Source organism: Suricata suricatta, chromosome 13, assembly GCF_006229205.1.
Source record: "Suricata suricatta isolate VVHF042 chromosome 13, meerkat_22Aug2017_6uvM2_HiC, whole genome shotgun sequence".
Classification (NCBI taxonomy): domain Eukaryota; kingdom Metazoa; phylum Chordata; class Mammalia; order Carnivora; family Herpestidae; genus Suricata; species Suricata suricatta.
The window spans coordinates 516,302-535,744 of NC_043712.1; the positions used below are offsets into that span (position 1 = coordinate 516,302).

Consider the following 19,443-nt stretch of genomic DNA (forward strand, 5'->3'; position numbering starts at 1 on the left):
GTGCGGCGGGCCCGGGGTCTGCAGGGGCGCCAGGAGGCAGGGCAGGGCCGAGCGGGGCTGTGGCCCAGCGGGCGGCTCGGCAGGCCTTGAGGGGGTTCCCCCTCCGCTGTCGCCCTCCCCAGCCAGCCTGCGGGCCGCGTCTGCGAGGAGCGAAGCCGTCGTCGTTCCCGCTCTGCGGGGAGGGGAGAGCCGCGGGGGGCGGGCCGCAGTGGTCTGGGGTCTCCCACGGCATCGGCCCGCGCTCACCTTCGGGGGGAGACTGAGGCCCTCAGTGGGGGAAGCGCCGAGTCTCACTCGTGGGAAGGCAGGTCGTGGTGATGTGCCAGTGAGTCTTATGGGGACCGTCAGTCCTGTGCTCCTTGTCCCGGCCCCAGCTGCCCTCCCCAGTCTGTCCCTTGCACAGCCTCCTTCTCTAGAAAGTGGAGGCCTTGGAGCCAGATGCGCTTGCCGTCCAGGGCCAGGAGCCTCTCCCAGCAGAGGCCCCAGCCTCTCCGTGCACACGTCCCTACTGACGCTCCCGTCCATGCCTTACCTGCTGTCACGTCCTTCCCACCTGTGTCAGAGAAACAACAACCAGCGTGTGCAGAGAGGGACAGATGGATTGGCTTTAAGCAGCTTTGGGGGCTGGAAAATTCAAAATCTGCGGGAGAGCCAGGGAAGAGCTCATGCGGAAGCTTGAGTCTGGAGGCAGATTTCCCTCCTCTGAGGACCTGCCTTTGGTCTCTGAAGGCCTTCACCTGTCTGGAGGACGCCCACCCACGTTAGGGACGGCATCTGCTTTAGGACACTCTGCTGTTGTAACTGTTAATTTCATGTAGAAAATGCTTTCACGGCAACATGTGACTGTGATTGGTCAAACATGTGGACACCGAGGCTTTGCCAGCTTGATGCGAAATGGACCGTCACAGCGCAGCCCCCAGAAGTGCTCTGTCCTTTCATTCACACAAGGGAACACCCTGTCCCCCACGCGCCTCACGGGGCCAGAGCAGGCTTGCGTCCTGGCTGGCTGTCAGAACGTGGAGCTCAGCTGTAACCCAGGGACCTGACGCCTTCCACGTTGGCCGTCCTCCCTCCCTCGGGGGTCCTGGTTCAGCTCTCGGACCCTGCAGACCTTACCTGAGGAGCGGGAGTGCCGAGTCCTGGCCTGGCAGGGCTGTGGTGGCACTGCCTGTGGCGCACCCAGGGAGGCACCTGTGCCCCTGAGGACCTGCTTCCTCCCCAGTGGGGGCTGAGTCTCCCTGCCCTGCCGGCCTGGAGGTGGGCTGCAGCTCTGTCTCCCTTTCCCTTCGTGCTGCTCCCACGCCAGCTCTGGGTGGCCTTCCTGCCATCGCTTTACCCGAAGACCTGTCAGGGTCAGGGTCACTAGTAACCTTCTTCTTGGGTGTGGCTCATCCTCCCCACTCAGTGCCTGGCCTCAGGGACATGGCCCCCTCCAGGTCCCCCAAGCCCCACGGCTGCCCCTCCTGCCTCCCCTGGGTTCTGTCCTGGCCTTTCTGTGTACTCGCTCCTCATTGTCCCTCTGTTTGAATGACCATTAGGGCACCTGCTGCATCCACTCTTTTATCCACTTCTCTATTTTCATTGTAAAAAGATGAAAAAAGGCCCATCCCTGTGCCTGTCACTGTACCCTAATGCTCCCTGCAACTCTGTTCATAGAGCCCCACCCTGGAAACAACCTAGCTGTCCTCCAGGGGGCAAATGGTTAGGCAGACGCACACCCACACGTGGATGAGGGACGGGCGGTGGGCACACAGAGCTGGGGGGCTCTGGGCATGCCAGGCGGGAAAAGATCGTATACTTTGATTCCGTTTGTATATGTTTCTAGAAATGACAAATTAAACGGAGAGATTAGTGATTGCTCGGGGCCACTAACAGATTAATGGCATGGGGGTGGCACTCAAAGGGCGACACTGGGGGGTCCTGCGGGATGGAACGTTCTGGATCCTGACAGGGTCGGCATCAGTCACTCATGATTTTGACTGTGGTAATGTCTTGAAAGCAGGATAAAGGGTATATGAGATGTCTCTTTATTATCTCTCAAAAGTGCATGTATATCTCCAATGATCTCAAAACAAATGCTTAATTTAAAACAATTTTTAAAGAAGGTTTCAAGCACAGGTTTCTCTGTCTCACGGAGGCTCCGAAAGCTGGAGTGATCACTGAGCCTGACGCGCTTCCAGCCCTGGGACTCAGCTGCTCACATGTTCTTTAGAAAACTCCTTACATCTGAGCTAAAATCTGTTCCCAAGCAGGTACTTCAGCATTCGGAGCAGCCGTGGCCCGAGGACCGAGCCGAAGCTGGCCTTCACAGGGGCCCCAGCGCCCTCCCCAGACGTGCAGTGGCTGTGGCCTCAGGGGTGGCCGTCCAGGCTCCCGCTGCCTCGTGCCACCTCCCCGTCAGCTCCACGGGCAGACCCGCTGAGGTCGTGCGGCGGTTGAAGGGTCCAGAAAACGGAACCATCTCCTGAGGTAAGTGCATGACGCAGGGTTCAGCATAGCGCTGGAACTTATTTTCAGAGGAGTGCAGTACGTGTCTGTGGTTAATCATGGGGCACAGATGTCAAGGAAACGGGCAGGAGTTGGTTTTAGCCCAATACAAAGAAGTTGGGTTGGTGGGGGTTTTTTTCCTTTAAAAGAAATGAGCACTTTCCAAGAATAAATGAAATAAAATAAGATTATTCTCTCGGGAAATAAAAATAGTCTTGGTGTGATTGAAATGCGTGGTGTTGGAGATCAGTGTCCTGAGACCCGGCCCTTCCTGGGGCTGCGTCTGTCATTCAGGGTCATGGGGCGCCTTCCCCGGGGTTCAGCACGGAGGCGCCAGCCGCAGGGCACGCTGGTCCTCAGACCCGCCGCTTCAGCCGGGACCTCGCCCTCCACCCGCAGGATGTGCTGAGGAGGAAGGCAGAGCTCAGGCAGGTGCAGGGGGGCAAGACTGCCTGCGCCGGGGCCGCGCCAGCAGCAAGCGGCTCGAGAGTCCTCTCCTTCCAGGCTCAGGATCGAGGCTGCAGAGCAGGGAGCACGCCAGACGCCCCTGCAGGGCCCCCGGTGGGCAGGGCTCACCCTCCGGGCGGCGGGCGGCCTGGGCCCGCAGCACCTGACGCGCCCTCACTCGCCCCTCCGCTCTCGGCCCGGAGCCAGCGCCGGTTACTCGTGGTTTCAAACGTAGGGGGAGCTGCCACCCGTCTGCGAGCTAATTTCTGCACACAGCCCTTCAAAATGGGCGTCGGGGCCGGACCGGACACGAGAGCGCCTCACAGCTCTGGGGGCCCCTGCACCGTGGCCACCGCGAGGCTGCTCTCTGCGGGGGGAGTGGCAAAGGGGCAAGGCCCAGAGCCTTGGGCCCGACCGCATGCTCACATCACACCCTGCGACTCTGATAAAACGGCCTGCGAGGAAGAGTTTATGGTGCAGAAAGTGGGTGAGTGAGCCGGCTGATGACGCCTGGACCCCGGCAGGGCTGAGTCTGCGTTCCAAGGACGAGGGGCGGGTCCGAGGGGGTCCCAGCACCGCAGCATGGGGGGGTCAGAAGGAGGCAGCACATCTGTGGGCCGTTAGGAGGAAAAGGCAAATCCAAGGAGGCCATATTGAGTCGAAGAGAAAGGAAATCATGCCCATGAAAGTAAAAAAAAAAGGGGGGGGAGAAACCAAAAGGAAGAAGAGGGAATTAAAATTAAGAGAAAAGCTGAATTAATTAAATCGGAAAGTACAAATTGGTAAGACCGGGCACCCAGCCGGCTCAGCGGGCGGCGTGTGTGAGGCCGTGTCTCGGGGTTGTGCGTTCAAGCCGCGTGCTGGGCGTAGAGATGACCTAAAAATAAATAACTTAAAACTGAAGTCAGTGTCTCAATTAAAAAAATAAAATTAGTAAGACCAAAAACTAGTTAAAAAAATGAAATAAATTTCTGATAAAATTGAGGAAAAACTGAAGTGAAGTAACGCTCAGGCTTCATGAAAGGAGAGACCCACAGGCGTGCCCCGTCCACACCGACCTCGTGGTCGTCAGCGAGAAGACCTTGAGGAACCGATGCCGTATCCGAAAGATCTGGGAAGAAACCGAAAATCAGAACAGGCGGTGAGCATCAGAGACCCCGCGGGCCGCGAAGTCCCCGCCAGGCGCCGCGCCTTGGACAGCGCGGCCCCTGCCCAGTTCCGGCTGCGACCGCCAGAGGCCCTCGCACAGGACCGCCCCGCCAGGCGGCCGCACGTCCCTGGCCCCCGACGGCGCAGGACGGGCCGTGTTTCTGTTCTGAGCCGCTGCGCCCGGGCCCATCTGTCGGGCAGCGGTAGACAAGTGGTGACGGGGGCTTAAAGCCGTGAGGCAGGGCTGGGCGGTGGGGGGGACCGGTGTCCTGTGGGAAGTGGCCACCTCCCTTGCGGCCTGTGGGGGGGGCTCAGGGAGGAGGAACCGGCGGCCCGGTCTCCTTTCTGCAGCTAAGATTCCCTTATCGTTTATTTTAACTTCTAAACTATTGTTTGTGGTTTTCTTTTTTTCTGTGACTACGAAGTAGAGTGGGTTCACTGTAGAATATTCAGCAATTAGAAAAAAATTAAAATTGAAAATATGGTAAATTCTTGGATTGTAACTTGTTCTGCAAGTGTTCCACAAGACAAGCAAATGTTTCTAATAAACTGTAACTTGGTAAACGAGTGATGCCTTGCAACAGGAGTAGTAGGTGACGCCGACGTCACAGGGTCACACCGACACTGCCCCCCCCCCCCCGCCCTCCCTCTGTGGGACTGTGTCTGTCTCCTCTGCATGGATGTTTGATCTCAGGCTGTGGCATTTGGCAGAAATCAGTGATTTTTCAGAACATTGGAAGGTGCCCACAACTGGCACTTGTGTATTTTTTGTCATTTCAAAGCACCTGTGGACAGTCCTTTGCTTTTCCATGAGAGTGAGCTTAGGAATGCTTTGCTTCGTTCTAGGTCAGGCTGCCTGCAGATCTAGACCCTTTCCTCTGCTGCCTCATTGCCAGTTCCATTAAATACAGTCTATGACAGCTTATTGACACTGTACCGTAGTCAGCATCGGTGTGGACGTGCTCAATGGCCCCCATGCAGAAAAAGGCTGGGAAGAAAGGCGGTAAGAAGAAGGAGATGATTACGGTAGAGGTTAAGAAGGAAATGATCGAGAAGTATGAACGAGGGATGCGAGTGGCCGAAATCGCAAGATTTTACAAGAAGTCGACGTCGACTATTTGCACAATCTTAAAGAGGAAAGAGGAAATAAGGGGGCTGGACGCAGCAAAAGGAGTCACGAGAATTTCAAAGCAACGCCCACGTGTTCTGGAAGATGTGGAAAAGTTGCTTCTGGTTTGGATCAACGAGAAGCGGCTGGCAGGTGACACCGTGACCGAGAACTTCATCTGCGAGAAGGCGAAGGCCTTGTATGCCGACCTCGTCAGTAAGCTGCCGCGCGCGTCGGCAGAGCGCGAAGAAGGCTTCAAGGCCAGCAGGGGCTGGTTCGATAACTTCAAGAGGAGAAGTGGCATCCGCAGTGTCGCCAGGCACAGAGAGGCCGTGAGCTCGGACGCCACGGCAGCGGAGGCGTTCGCTGCCGAGTTCCAGGAGCTCATGGCTTCTGAGGGTTACCTGCCGGAGCAAGTTTTCAACTGTGATGAGACAGGACTTTTCTGGAGAGAGATGCCAAAGAGGACGTACGTCACAGAAGAAGAGAGCGCGGCGCCCGGTCACAAGCCCCTGAAAGACCGTCTCAGCCTCTTGTTTTGTGCTAACGCAAGCGGGGATTTCAAAGTCAAGCCCCTGCTCGTGCATCATTCCGAGAATCCCCGAGCCTTCAAGAAGTGCCAAGTGCAGAAGAGCCAGTTAAATGTGCTGTGGAGGTCCAACAGCCAGGCGTGGGTCACTCGTGTCTTGTTCGTGGAGTGGATCAATGAGGTCTTCGGTCCTGCAGTGAAGAAATACCTTTTAGAGAGGAGTCTGCCGCTCAAGGCCTTGCTGGTGATGGGTAGTGCCCCTGCACATCCTCCAGGCTTTGAGGATGACCTGCTGGAGGAGTTCGAGTTCCTTAAGGTCAAGTTCCTTCCTCCCAACACGGCTCCAATCCTCCAGCCCATGGGTCAGCAGGTCATTTCGAACTTTAAAAAGCTTTACACCAAAGCACTACTTCAGCGATGCTTTGAGGTGACCGAAGGAACAGGCCTCACCCCACGAGAGTTTTGGAAAAGTCATTTCCACATCGTGAGCTGCCTCAGGATCATCGACAAGGCCTGGGACGGGGTCACCCAGCGGACCCTCAATTCTGCCTGGAGAAAACTGTGGCCCGATTGCGTTCTTGGGCGTGACCTAGAGGGGCTTGCTCGGGAGCAGCCGCCGCCAGCCGTCGACGAAACCACGTCCTTGGGGAAGAGCACGGGGCCGGAGGGGAGAGTGCACGACGTCCAGGAGCCGGCCGCCGGTGAGCCGATGGAGCTGCACTGCGAGCAGGGGCGGCCGGTCATGGAGACCTCGGCGGCGGCGGCGGCCCTCGATCCAGATGAGATCAGGGAGATGTTTAAAATGTGGGAAACAGTGCAAAAATTTGTAGAAAAGCACCACCCGCATAAGGCTGTGGCAGCACGAGCGGTGCATCTGCTTAACGAGACCGCGATGTCCCATTTCCGCGACGTCCTCCGGCGGACGCAGAAGCAAGCGTCACGGGATGGGTTTCCTGTGAAAGCGGCACGAAAAGCAAAAGACCCCCCGGAGGCAGCAGACCGCCGTGACCCCGTCGGCGAGCGGGAGGGCCGCCCTGCGCAGTAGCCGCCTCCCGCCCGCCTCCCTCACCGCGGCCGCAGAGGCGTTCAAAGGTAAGTGCCGGGCGATCTGTTTGTTTTCCTTTCTGTCTTGTATTGATTTTAAATTAGGTCACAGTATTGTGATCATTTTATAGGGATATTTTTGGGTGGTGGAACGAATCATCTGAGTTTCCATTATTTCTTATGGGAAAATTCGCTCTGATATGCAAGTGCTCTGGACCACAGGCGTGTTTCCGGGACAAATGACGCTGGCAGACGACGGCGTCCCTGTTCAGAGAGCTGGCAGGGGCCGCCCCCGGGGCCTGCCTGCCCTCAGGTCCTCGCGCCGACGAGGCCGGGCTGTCCTCGGCACACGCTGTAGTGAAGATGCCACCCCTTGGGTACAGTGACAGGACACACTTGAGGACTTCTTTCCCACGACAGTAAGTGTTTTTGTGCAGTGTCCTTTTTAAGGAGCCGTTCATCATTCCCAGGACTTCTGCGTCATTGTTGGATGGTAGGAGGCCCTCACGGCGCAGGCCTGGAGCGGAGGGCCCAGCTCAGCTGTGGGGCGAGTGGTTTCTGCCCTCTGCCCACCCCCCCGGCCCAGCTGTGGCCTGTACCCCGTGGGGAAGGGTCCCCGAGGAGCTTCTCCTCGTGAGGCCCTGGTTCCTCCCTGAGCTGCAGACGCAGGCCTGAGCCCGGCTCGGGTCACCGGAGCGGCCCTTGGCAATGTGCACGCGGGGGTGAGTGTGCAGAAAGAGCGGTGTGAGCACGCCCACGGCGGCCCTGGAGAGGCGCACGCCCGCGGTCCCATCCGTGCCCCTCACAGGATCTCTGAAAAGTTATTTTCATGTATTTCAAGTTCGTAATCTTATTTTTAAAGAGAGGAACAGCTCTTAAGTTAAACCAGCAAGTCAAAAGCCACGCCCACCAGGATGGACAAAATAGACACCGACGAGTGTTGGCGAGGCTGTGCGGGCGTGGGGCCGCCCCGCGTGGTGGGCGCAGCCCGGCGGCCCCACGCCCGGGGAAGTGACCGCATGCCACCACGTGAAACGCCCGTGCACAAGTGCCCGCAGCGGCCACGGGGCAGAAGTGGCCCAGATGTCCACTGGCAGAGGCGTGTGGCCCGTCTGTGCTGTGGAGTGTGACTCAGCCACGGAAAGGAAAAGTACACAGTGCTTGCGGTGAGCCCACGAACAGCCACTGGCCGATGGGAGCCAGACACGGAGGGCCGCCCGCCGAACGGTCCCATTTCTGGGGGCGTCTGAGACAGGCGGATCCCGGGAGACAAAAAGTGGGCTTGTGGTTGCCAAAGAGGGCCGATGGGGAGCCAGTGCTGACGGCCGCTCTTTCTGGGGCGCTGAGACGCACTGCCGTCAGGTGGCTGGGGCCTCTCACGCCTGAGTGTCCCGGAACATGGAGTCCTGCACTTTAAGGGGGTAGACTTCATTGTATGTGTATTACATCAATAAAACAACTTAAAAATCACTGAGCTGTGTGCCCAGACATTTGATTCCGTTTGAAACCGAATTGAAACACTTTCAAAATTGTATTCTCCTTTAACCAAAGAGGCCTGAGTGGCCCGTGTTCAGGGTCCAGGCTGCGCACCCAAATGTGTGTGGGGTGGCAACCCCCGGCCCGCTGCATTTGGAATTGGGGGACAGCAGGGTGACTCCCCAGTGCTGTTGTGCAGAGTGGTCCCTGTGGTCCCAGACACCCCATCTCTGCTGGGGAGGCGGCCAGGCACCCCCAGGGCCCCTCTTGTTTGGCGGGCTGCTTGCCCAGGTGCCCAGCGTGCCCGGCAGAAGTATGGGAACCACACATGTGCTTGAAACTTCTCTAGTACGGGGAGCTGGCCGGCTCAGTTGGTAGAGCATATGTCTCTTGATCTCGAGTTCGTGAGTTCAAGCCTCTGGTTGGGCATACAGCTTATGTTAAAAAAACGTTAAAGGGGGGGGCAAGTTAATGTTTCTAAATGTTTATTTTTGGGAGAGCCTGAGTGCAGGAGAGACAGAGAAAGGGGGCCAGAGGATCCGAAGTAAACTCTGTGCACTAATGTGGGACTTGAACCCATGAACCTGAGGTCATGACCTGAGCTGGAGGCGGACGCTTAGCCACCTGAGCTACCCAGGCGCCCCAGGAGATAAAGTTAATTTTCATTTTCTAACTCCAGAGTCCCCTGAGTATCTCCGTCCCCACCTGTCATCGATATAAAGGATCAGCACTGAGACATTTTATGCTATTACCCCGGGTACATTTTGCATGGCTGACTTGTTGGGTGGTGGGAGGGGGGGGTCAGTGCAGGGCTGAGGGGGACAGGGACTCCAGGCCTCAAGGGCCTCCCCCGTGAAGGTGACCGCTTCGGGGGCTCCAAGGCTGGTGCCAGCTGATGACCCTTTAACCTGGCTCCACGGCATTCCTGCCGCACGTCTTGTGGGCACCACAGGAGCTGGCTGCCATCCGCGGGGCTCAGGAAGGCTGGGTGCGTGCGGAGGGCTGGGCACTATGGGCGGCCCCAGGAGGAACCAAGGGCTCTGGCACCCCCTGGTCACCCCTCCTCGGCTTCAGCCACCCCTGTGACGAAGGGCGCAGGGCTCGTCTGGAGAGGGGGTCACACAGCCGGTGCCCCCTATTTGCAGAAAGCCTCAGAGGACAGTGGTGAAGGAAGCATGACTTGGCGCCCACACGAGAAGGCTTTGGTGACCTGTTTAAAGGTTGCTTCAGTGACCGCAGTGTGGAGGAAACTGTGTGCTCTGCGGCCACAGGAAGCGCCCTGGCCTTGTTCTCCGGGGATGGATGGACAGACAGGCAAAAGGCTCAAACCCGGGTCCCAGGCAGCTGTGTTGGACCCTCAGCCAGTACTAGAGGTTCTTTTGGGTTCTTTTAACTCCTGCCCTTTTCCTTTCATTTCCACCTCTCTGGGTTATTTGCAGGCCAGCTTCAGGTCAAGAGACCCCGTGAAGTGTCTGCTCCATGCTGTCCTGTCCTGGCCAGGAGCCTGGTCCTCGGGGCTTCCCGCCAGGACTCAGGCTTGGCTGCTGCCCTCCTCCCACCCATGTGGCCTCTATGCAGAGACCACCGGCTGGAAGAAGGTGCCTCCCAGCCCGTCTCAGAGCAAGCCAGGGCCCTGCGCGGCTGTCCCTCCTGTGGAGGGGACGAGACAGCCAGGTCCCAGCCAGGGCTGTGCATGTGTCTGCAGCCCTCACCCTGTGGTTCCCATGCCTTCGCTCACCCCAGGCTGCCCGCCTCACCGCACAGCAGGGCCGGGGCCCTGGCCTGCGCCGTGCAGGATGCGGGGGGGGGGCGCTGTCTGCAGGAGGCGGCACCGCCGGGAGGGCGGCCGGGGCCTGGCGAGGGGCAGCGTGGTCGGGGCGCCCTGGAGCACCCGACCCTACAGCGGACGCCGGGCGGGGCTTACACTGACCCTGGCGGTCACCCAGCCAGTTGTTTCACCAGCAAAATGGGCAGAGGCTTTGCGATGGGGACGAGCAAGCCGTGGCAAAGCCACAGGCAAGTCTGGAGAACAAAGGAGAGGAAGGTTACTTTACAGAGAAAAAGGAGAAAGTTGCCAGGCACTGCTTAGAATGGAAGCCCCTTGGAGAAAAGGGAGGGCTCAGGGTGCCTCAGTTTGTCCTTGGCCGAGTCCCTCCTGCTGGGGGGGTAAATAAAGCAGTAGCTAAAGCAGTGTGCTCACAGGCAGAGGCGCCTCCCCCTGCCACCACCGCCACCCCCCCTCCGCCTCCAACTGCTTCCAGCTATCGCCCCCCCCCCCCACCCTGCCAGGTGCTCTGCTGGCGCAGAATGCTGGGCTGAGGGCTCCCCCTGCTGGCTGTCTGGCTCCATGTCACACGAGGGTTCCTGTATCCTGGGTCACATCTGCCGGGGCCTGGCTGGCCTGTGCGCTGTCAGGTAGGCGTCCTGGGCCAGCTGTCAGGAGGAGGCCGGCTGGCCCGCGCCCTCCTGCTGGGCCAGGGGCTCCCCGCTCAGGTGCCGAGCAGGGGCCCGGGAGCAGCAGCCTCTGGAGTGAGTGGGCTCTTGGAGGTGGGTGTCATCGTGCTGCAGGGAACCCAGCAAGAGCTTGGCGCAGGTCAGCCGCCTTTCAGGAAAAAATCACAGTGCTTAAATGAGTTGCATGTTTCGACTGTTCATTTTAAGCAGAAGTCCCCAACTGCCAGGAGGCGCTCGCCCCCGTGGGCCCCTGGACGACTGGCCGTGGGAAGGCGAGCTGGTCAGGGTGTAGGTTGCAGACCTAGAACCACATTTCCAGCTAAAGACGACTTGGACTCCAGATTTTTTTTTTCCACTTTAAAATGCGGTCAATTGGAAAAGTCTGTCGTGGGTGAACTTGAACTTGGTCTTTGGCAGCTGTTTGCATTCTCAGAAGCACATGGGTTTCAGTGTGTTGCTGTACTTTGTCCAGGGCTCGGGAACAGAACAAAAGTTGTGAAGTGAGAGCTGAGCTGAGTTTCAGTGGCCTCGGCCCTTTCCCAAGGAGGAGGGTGCGGGTCCATCTCCCTGCCCTGGGACCGGCCTGGAACAGAGCCCACTGCCCGCCTCTGGGTGGCCAGGTGCTGGGTGCTCCGCTTCTTAGAGAAAAGGGGAAGAGGGCCTGTGGCAAATCTTGGAATCATAGGGGTCTCTCCTCTAGAAAAAGGCCCCTCCCTCAAAAGAGCTGTTTGGTCACCTGCCTCCTTCCTGGGCTGACCGGCAAAGTGGGTGCCTGCAGTGCAAAGAAGGTCATCGGGTCATGGCAGTTTGTCCTGGACGCAGTGTGGGAAGAGTCTGACCACAAGGAGTCCACACCTGGACTGCCGGGCAGGCTCCCTCCTCTGGTGACCTGACCTGAAGGGGGCAGAGGAACCTGTGCCCTGCACTGAGGCTAGTCTTCATTATAATTCTGATTGGACGGGGGCTCCAGCTTTTTATAAATGTATTTGAGAGGTTGTGGGGTAGAATGAGTGAAGGAGGGGCAGAGAGGTAGAGAGAGAGAATCCCAAGCAGGCTCCACATTGAGCGCAAAGCCCAACGCGGGGCTCCATCCCATGACCCTGGGATAATGACCTGAGCCGAAAGCAAGAGTGGGATCCTCAACAGGGTGAGCCCCCCAGGTGCCCCAGCTCTACCTTTTTAAAGAGGAGCCCCTCGGGCCACACGAGGGTGGGGATAGCCAAAGAGAGGAGGATGGCCTGGGGACCTGGCGTGGTTGAAGGAGGGCTTTAGACAGGGCACATTCGCAAGCCCACTGCCTCCGTTTGAGACCCTTCCAGCAGCTGTCAGGGCGGCAGCAGCTCCTGCAGTGGATCCAGAGCAGGAGGACGGGCGGAGGCCACCACTGGGGCTCATTTAAACCACCCAGATGGCTCCTGGGCATGCAGGTGGGTGCTTGGCCCTGTGTCTGTGGACGGTGGACAGAAGGGGCTGAGCCAGAACTCTGCACCCTGGGGAGAACCCCCACCCCCACATCATGCTCTTTACTCCTCCCCACCCCCATCCTTGTGCCTGCCTCTCCCCACCCCAGCCCGGGGACTCACACTGCCCGTGGAGGGTTAATGTTTGCTTGGAGGCGGCGTGGTGTGGATGGACCCTGCCTAGGAGACTGTTCTGGACATGTGCTGCCCATGCTGTGAAGTGTCAAGGGCTCTAGAAACCTTAAACAGTGGTGTTGACACTATGGAGCAAGCCAGGCCAGGGCCTTGGTCCTGCTGAGGCCTGGAGGCTGCTCTAAGTTAACCCAGGGTGGACCCAGGGTTGAAGAAAGGAACAGAGGAAGAAATGGGCAGGACTTCTAGTGCCTCCTCCAAGAGGGGGTCCCAGGACCTTCCCCTCTTAGGGACCCTGTGCTGGGCCTGACTCACCCTCCTTCCTGAGACCAGAGGGGCCTGAGAGGTCTCCTGGGCACAGCCTACCAGGGGACTTGTGGCACCAGACTGCCCCCTCAGCACCCAGCTTTGCAGGGACCCCCAGGAAAGGGACAGCAGTAAACAGGTGGACGGTTGGAGACTGTGACCGAGTGGCCGTGAGGGACATGGGTGGCATGTCTGCTACGTGTAGGACCAGTAGATCGACGAGGAGAGCCCCCCAGTCCATGCTCCTCCCATGGAGAGCCCTGGCTGCGGACCTCCAGGAGCGCCTGCGCGGGCCCCTGGTGCAGGGGTGGCCACGACCCCCAGGGAGGGTTGTGCTGTGGAAACGCGTCGCTGTCCCCGTGTCTTGGTTGCTGTGGGGCAGCCCCGGGGGTGCTTGGTCACGCCTGCTGCAGTCCTCAGGGTCTTCTGGTTGTCACCACGGTTGGCGTTGGCTGTGGACTTGAGCCCCTTTAACGTGATGTAAGAAAGCTCGTGATTTCAGAACTAAATCCAGGAGGAAACCCACAATAAAGAGAAATTATGATTGTGCCACGTTAAAGTGGGGGCTGTCCCTAAAGCGTCTCCTTTCTGCCGAGAATCCTCCGCTTCTCGAATTAGGTGGGAGGCAGGATGGTTTGCTGTGATGAGCGGCGGGGCCTGCGGCGCGGAAGCCCGTGTCGGGAGTGCGCTGGGCCCCGCGTGCGGCGCCAGAGCGGGGCGGCCAAGTCGCACAGGTCCCGACCTGCCGGAAGGCCCTCGTCCCTCCTTGTCGCCGCAGGAGGGCCCGTTGTGCCCCCAGCACCCAGAGGGCAGACGTGCTGCTGGCCCTGACCACATGTCTCTGCAGGGAGACGGCCACCCACGGGTGGGGCAGCGGCCAGCAGTGATCGTAACCTGACCATAGCTTTTAATGACTTTCTTCTGCATTAATTCTTCAAAATTTGCAAATCTGTTTCATTTTACAAATACTCTACTATATGCATAGTTGCCTTTATAAATAATAAAAAGCCAGTTAAAAGCAAATGAAAGTGAACCGTGGTGCAAGGAAGGAGCTGGGAGAAGACCCAGGTTTAGTCCTGGGTGAACCCACTTTTCTCGCCTGTGCGTGGATGGCAACCCTCCCCCCGCCCCCGCATGGTGGAGAGTCAGACCAGATGTGGTCCCTTAATGCCCAAGGGCGCTCTGCCCGGCCCCACAGAGCCAGAGAGTGGGGAAGCACTAGTGAGTGTCTGGTCCCCCTGTTGTGGCTGAATTGTGACCCCCTGAAAATTCATATGTGGAAGCCCTAAGCCCCAGCACCTCGGAATGTGATCGTAGCTGGAGACCGCACCTTTGCAGAGGTGATTAAGATGACATGAAGTCACTAGGCGGGCCCTCATCACTCTGACAGGTGTCCTTCCGGGAAGAGGGGTCAGGACAGGGGCACGCACAGAAGGAAGACGTGGGGAAGAAGACGGCCACGTACACACCCAGGAGCCAGGCCCCGGGGAGCCTGCCTGCCCACCCCTGGCGTTTGATGTCCCACCTCCAGAACTGGGAGAGACTAGATTTCTGTGGTTTAAGCCACGCGTCTGTGGTGCTTTGCTTTGGCCACCCTAGGAAAGTCATCTCCCCACCCCCGGGGCCAGTCTCTGGATGGGCAGGGGCCGCCCCCTCCCGCACCCCATCTCTCCCCTTCTTTCCTGGTGAGAAGCCCAGGCCGGGCGCACCCCTGGGGCCGCTGGGGCGTGACTTCGAGAAGGGCACCGTGCAGGCACCGGCTGCGACAAGGCTGCGACAAGGCTGCGACAGCAGTGGAGACGCAGCAGCCCTGTGAGCGGAGTGCTGCCTGTGCGCCCAGAGAACCGCGGAGAAAGGGTGGCTGATGCTCACCCAGCCTCACCTGAGGCCCATTATATTGGCAGTAAAGGCATTTAAAAAAGACAGTTTTGCCTTTTTACTAAAGGCAAAAGTGGTTAAGGGCAAAGGGAAGGGAAGGAGATGGAAAGCAGACGCCGAGGGTGACTGTGTGCCGGCCTGAGAAAGCGGAAGCCTGAGGCGGAGGGGCGGCCGGTCCGGCCACAGAGCCCAGGGAGGCTCCAGACTGGAAACAGGGTCTCTGGGGTGTTTCAAGGAGGACTCAGAGCCTGCCCTCTGGGGGCCTGGGCTGTGGCAGCCGAGTGCCCTTCTGCTGGTGAGGATGAAGCGTTTCTTCCTGACGGACCGGCCTGGACGAGAGACGTCTGGGCCCAGTTTCCCAGGCCCCCAGGGACCCACACGGAGGAGCCTCCTGCTCGGCCCCATGCCCAGCGCCTCGCTCTCGAATGTGAGCAGCAGTCTCCGGGCACTTGAGCAGAGCTTCCGAGAGGAAAGACAGACACTGTGTAAGCAGGAAAGAGGGCGTTGGTACAGAAAATGTGTATGAAAACAAAGACTGAGTCATGAGGTCCTCTGGGGTAAGAGGAGAAAGAACTCGATTAATACAATTTTGATAGCAGAGATGAATAATTCAATGAACATTTTGCAAAATAAAGTTCAGGAAATCTCCCCCAAAGACAGAGAAGAGGAGAGATAAGAAAAACAGAGGTTCTTCCAGGAAGTTCAGTATCTAAGAGCACTTCCGGGGTATGACGGAGAGCGGGAGGCCAGGACAGTGTCGAGGAAAGGTATGACGTGTCCCCGCGCTGAAGAGCGTGAGTGTACCCGAGGGACTCTGCCCCCCAATCCTTCTACGTCCCTGGATGCTGTGAAGAGAGGGTCCCTCAGGAGGAGGGGACAGCGTCCCATGTGCAGTGGGGAGTCAGATGGCTGCAGGCCTCGTGCCACCAACACCGGGAGGAGAAGACAGTGGAGGAGCCCCCATCAGCTTCTCCTCTACAGCTCCACGCAGCCACTCTCGCAGCCAAGAGCGAGTGCCCAGGGAAGACGCTTCCGGCCACCAAAGGCCTGCTAAATGTGCTTCCTCTGCAGCTCTTCTCAGGGAGACCCTGGAGGATGTGCTCTTCTAGACACAGGAGGAAACCCGGGAAGGGGGAGGACTTGGGAGTCAGGAAATGCAGGAGGCCCCAGGAGAGAGAAAAGAATGGGAGTCCAGGGTGGCAGCTATGGCACAGGGCGGGGGAGTCGCCGTCCAGACGGAGACAGAAGACAGAGGCTTGAGAAGGGGTGTGTTTAAGAACAAGTGACAGACTCCGGGATCGTTTAAACATGTGGAGAGAGTTCTGGAGTCTGTCCGAGTCCTACTGATGACGGCAATGTAGCACATCCCGCGGGGTGGTGGTTCTTTCATCTGCTCGCTCCCCCACTCCTTAGATAGGATACTTTCCGGTGGAATGTCTTCAGATCTCCTGATTCATCTGCCATCTCCAGTCCACTGTCAAGCCCAGTCAGTGCGTTTTTCATTTCAGCTATTATGCCTTTTATTGGAGAATTACCATTTGGTTCCTTTACATAGTTTCAAGTAACTTCCACTTTCCCTTGTCTGTTTACTCATTAAGACCATGTTTTCCTTTTACTCTTTGGGCACGTTTTCCGTTCATTCATTGCATACACTTAGAATAGCTGTGTCAGTCTTTCATCAATCCAATGTCTGAGCCATTTGGAGTTGGTTTCTACTATCTGGGTTTGTTTTGTTGTTTTTTGTATTTATTTCTCCTTGATCATGGGCCATATTTTCCTGTTTCTTGGCAGATCTTGTGATTCTTCTATTATGTACCGAACATTGTGAATGGTGCACTGTAGCAACTCTGGATTCTGTTATCATCCTCTGAAGAATGTTGAATTTTGTTCTAGTAGGCAGTTAATTCCTAGCTGATTACCTTGAGCAGGTGAGCATGGCTTGACAATTTTGGGAGGGAGGATCTTTGTCTTGGTGGGACTCAACCTACAAAGTGACCCAATGTGGATTTTTCTGGGTCTCGGTTTTAGATTTTGGCAGGGCAGGTCAAGTGTGCGGCTCACTAGGCATAGCACTGAGGCGTGGCCTTTCTGGAGTCTTGGCTAGATGCTGCAGTGTGGTCTGCGCTGGAGTCTGATACATCTGGCACTGCTTGACCGCTAGTGTCTCTGCTGAGGTCCCGGGCTGAGGCGACTCTTCCCGGCAGCCGTGGGGGTCCTGCATGGCTCGTACACACTCCCAGCTGCTCCAAACACCCCTCCTGAGGCTGGTCTGCCCCACAGATGCACCGCCACCTCCTCCGCCTGGCGGGATGCTGTGCTCTCTGGGCTCCGGATCAGTGGTCTTGGCTGGGAATTGCCTTGGTGGGAGCCGGTCGTCCTGGGGCCCTCCTTGGACTCTGTCCCGCTGTCGGGAAACACAGCCGTGTGTTGCCTGTTGTCCGGAAATCAGCTGCCTGAACTGTGTTGTCCGGCTGATGCTGTTTGTGGTGAGCGGGCTGCCTCAGTGCCCCCCTCCGGCCAGAGCAGCAGTCTGGCACAAACTCTACAAGAAAGGAAAAATAACCGTAGTCCACCCGGGGCTCGGCTGTGGACAGTGTTTACGTAGCTGTGCTCATGTCGTCTGTAATACGAGCCACAGGAGACTCGGAACTGTGGTAGGAGGTGTGGGACGTGTGGGCGGCACCGCGTACGGTCGTGAATTCTTACCTTGAGGTTGGTCTGTCACGGTGGGCCTGAAAGTGTTCCAGGGCGTGGCCCACAGAGCTCCTGGGAGCGGTCGCCTCTGGGGGGGACTTCGGAGAAGGAAGCCACGGAGTCTCCTTCCACGCCTGTGTGAGGATGCGGGGCTCCCACGGCAGGCCACGCAGGCATCACCGTGAGGCAGAGGAGTGCCCGTGTCTGGGGACAAGGTCTTTATGAGGCTTCACGGACACAGACGGAAGGAGGGAGAGCAGGACGACCTCCGTAAATGTAGAGCAATGCGTCGTGGAGAAGGAACGTCGCCAGGCGCCCTGCTGGGCGGGACAGCTCCTTGCCAGGCTGGCTCCTGGGCCCTCGTGGCAAGCCTGCCTCTGAGGTCGGAGCCGAGATCCCAGCTGGCGGTGGAGCCAGAGGCGCCTGGGCGCCTGCGCCTTGACCACAGAGGGGGGCCCTTGGTGTGGGCACCGTCTGATTGTCTCTTCCTGCCAGTTCCTCACTTCCCGAGCTGCGCCGCCTTGAGGATGGACCCTGCAGACCCTCCTGGAGACCCCGCTGCTGGAGACCCAGACCCCACTGGCAACCCTGCTGGCGGCGAGGGCCGGTGCCCAGGTGAGTCGGTGCCCCTCCGGCCCTGAGCCCAGCTGGCTGCATCTGGCGGGGCCAGGCGTGGGCATGTGTGTGGGGTGCGTGTGCGGAGAGGGTGTGGCAGGAAGTCTATGGGTACGGGGCACGCGCGTGTGCACGAGGTAGGCACCCCAGTAGGAAGGCATCCAGTGCCGTGGCCACGTGTGGGGCTGCCCCGGTGACAGGTGCGCGCGTGCAGGTGGCACAGCCCAGCAGCGCCGCCTTCCTGTCTTGGGGGCTGCGGAGAGGTGCCTTCCTGGTGACTGCCAGGGGGACTGTGTGACCGGCTGACACGCGGGCGCGTGAGGGGCTGGGGGGAGGACACCGTCCTGCTGAGTGCCAGCAGCGCCCACATGCGCAGCCTCTGGGCTCCACGCGGGGGCACTTGATCCATCTTGCCAGGAAGGAGCAGGGAGGGAACCACCGTGTGTCTGAAAAGCAGGGGCCTGGGCCAGGCTGCAAGCGCAGGAGCCTCAAGCCCTGTGGGTACCCCTGCCCTGCGTTTGGGGTGGAAGAGGGCAGTGCAGGGCGCCAGTCCCGGGTTCTGACGGGAGGTGAGGGGCCTGTTTGGGCACAGAAGTCCCCTCCATCGGGGAGGGAGCATTTTCACCTTGGTGGCCCTGGATGTGGTCAGCAAAGAGCTATTTCCTCATTTCCACCCTAAGAATCCCAGCTTGCCTGTTTTGTTCTGGACAGCCATGGTCCCCAGATGTGCCCCACAGGGGCCTCGAAACTGGGTCATCAGGTCGGAGGGCACCTCTGGCCCTTGAGCCCACCAGACAGGAACAGGGACCCAGGTCCTGGTGGGACAGGGACTCGGGGTCTGGGGGGACATGGGTGCATGGGGGATCTTCAGGCCCCTCCTTCCCTCAGAGCCTCACCCAGGGTGGTGTGCCAGGCCCTCCTGTGTCTGCCCATCCGCACGGGGCGCACGTTGGGTGGGGCCTGCACTGACGTCACACCTGGGCCTCCCCCCAGGGTCTTCCAGGCCTCATTCTTAGTCTACTGGAGCCAGCAAAGGGGCAGGCCACCCTGAGAGTAGACACAGCCCCCTTGGATCAGCCCCCCCCAGACACAGCCCCTGTCCCATCTGCGGGGCCTGTCTCCTGGCCGGTTCTGGCGCTGGCGGTGCGGGTGAAGCCGGCCTTAGGAGGCCTCTGAGGGAGGCCCCGGGCCAGGCCTCTGCCTGCTCCGCCGGGCTCTGGGGCAGCATCCCCCAGGATGCTTCTGGCCCCTCTGCTGGCTTTGCCCCAGGGGTCTTCCTCAGTCTGTGGTCCCGGGAAGGGTGGCGTCCACGCGGCCTCCTGCTCGTTCTGCTGCTGGCGTGAGGCATGCCGGGGGGAGGGGTGGGCCAGGGACGACCGCAGGCTTCTCCTCCAAACCCCCCTCCCTTGGGGCCAAGAGAACATTGTCCAGCTGAAACATCAAATGGGCTCAGAGTTTGTTTTCCTCATGAAAACGTGGCCTTTGTCTGAACAGATACAGCTGGATCAGAAGCTGACCTGGTGGGGTTTTCAGGAAGGCCTGGATTTCCCTTCCTTGGGACACTCACAAGGTTTCTCCGTACAGAGCGACGGCAGGTCCTACAGCCCCAGGAAGCCCAGTTCCCTCCTCCGGCCCCTAAACACAGGGACCCCAGTGCTTCCTGG

At 58.9% G+C, this 19,443-nt stretch overlaps 2 protein-coding genes across 2 annotated transcripts in view; both read left to right on the plus strand.

Annotated features, from left to right (window-relative positions):
* The first annotated feature begins 2,249 nt into the window (after positions 1-2,249).
* On the plus strand, positions 2,250-8,238 carry LOC115277078 (tigger transposable element-derived protein 1-like). The gene is made up of 2 exons (XM_029921181.1): positions 2,250-2,469; positions 4,930-8,238. Exon 2 carries the CDS (start codon positions 5,050-5,052, stop codon positions 6,763-6,765), a length of 1,716 nt encoding a protein of 571 aa, XP_029777041.1. The 5' UTR covers positions 2,250-2,469; positions 4,930-5,049; the 3' UTR covers positions 6,766-8,238.
* Positions 6,739-19,443, plus strand: part of EXD3 (exonuclease 3'-5' domain containing 3) — a 64,721-nt gene continuing 52,016 nt past the window's right edge. The window contains exons 1-2 of the mRNA XM_029921180.1: positions 6,739-6,812; positions 17,660-17,779. Of these exons, the coding sequence (XP_029777040.1) occupies positions 17,692-17,779 (88 nt within the window). The 5' untranslated portion in view covers positions 6,739-6,812; positions 17,660-17,691. The remainder of the gene's footprint in view (positions 6,813-17,659; positions 17,780-19,443) is intronic.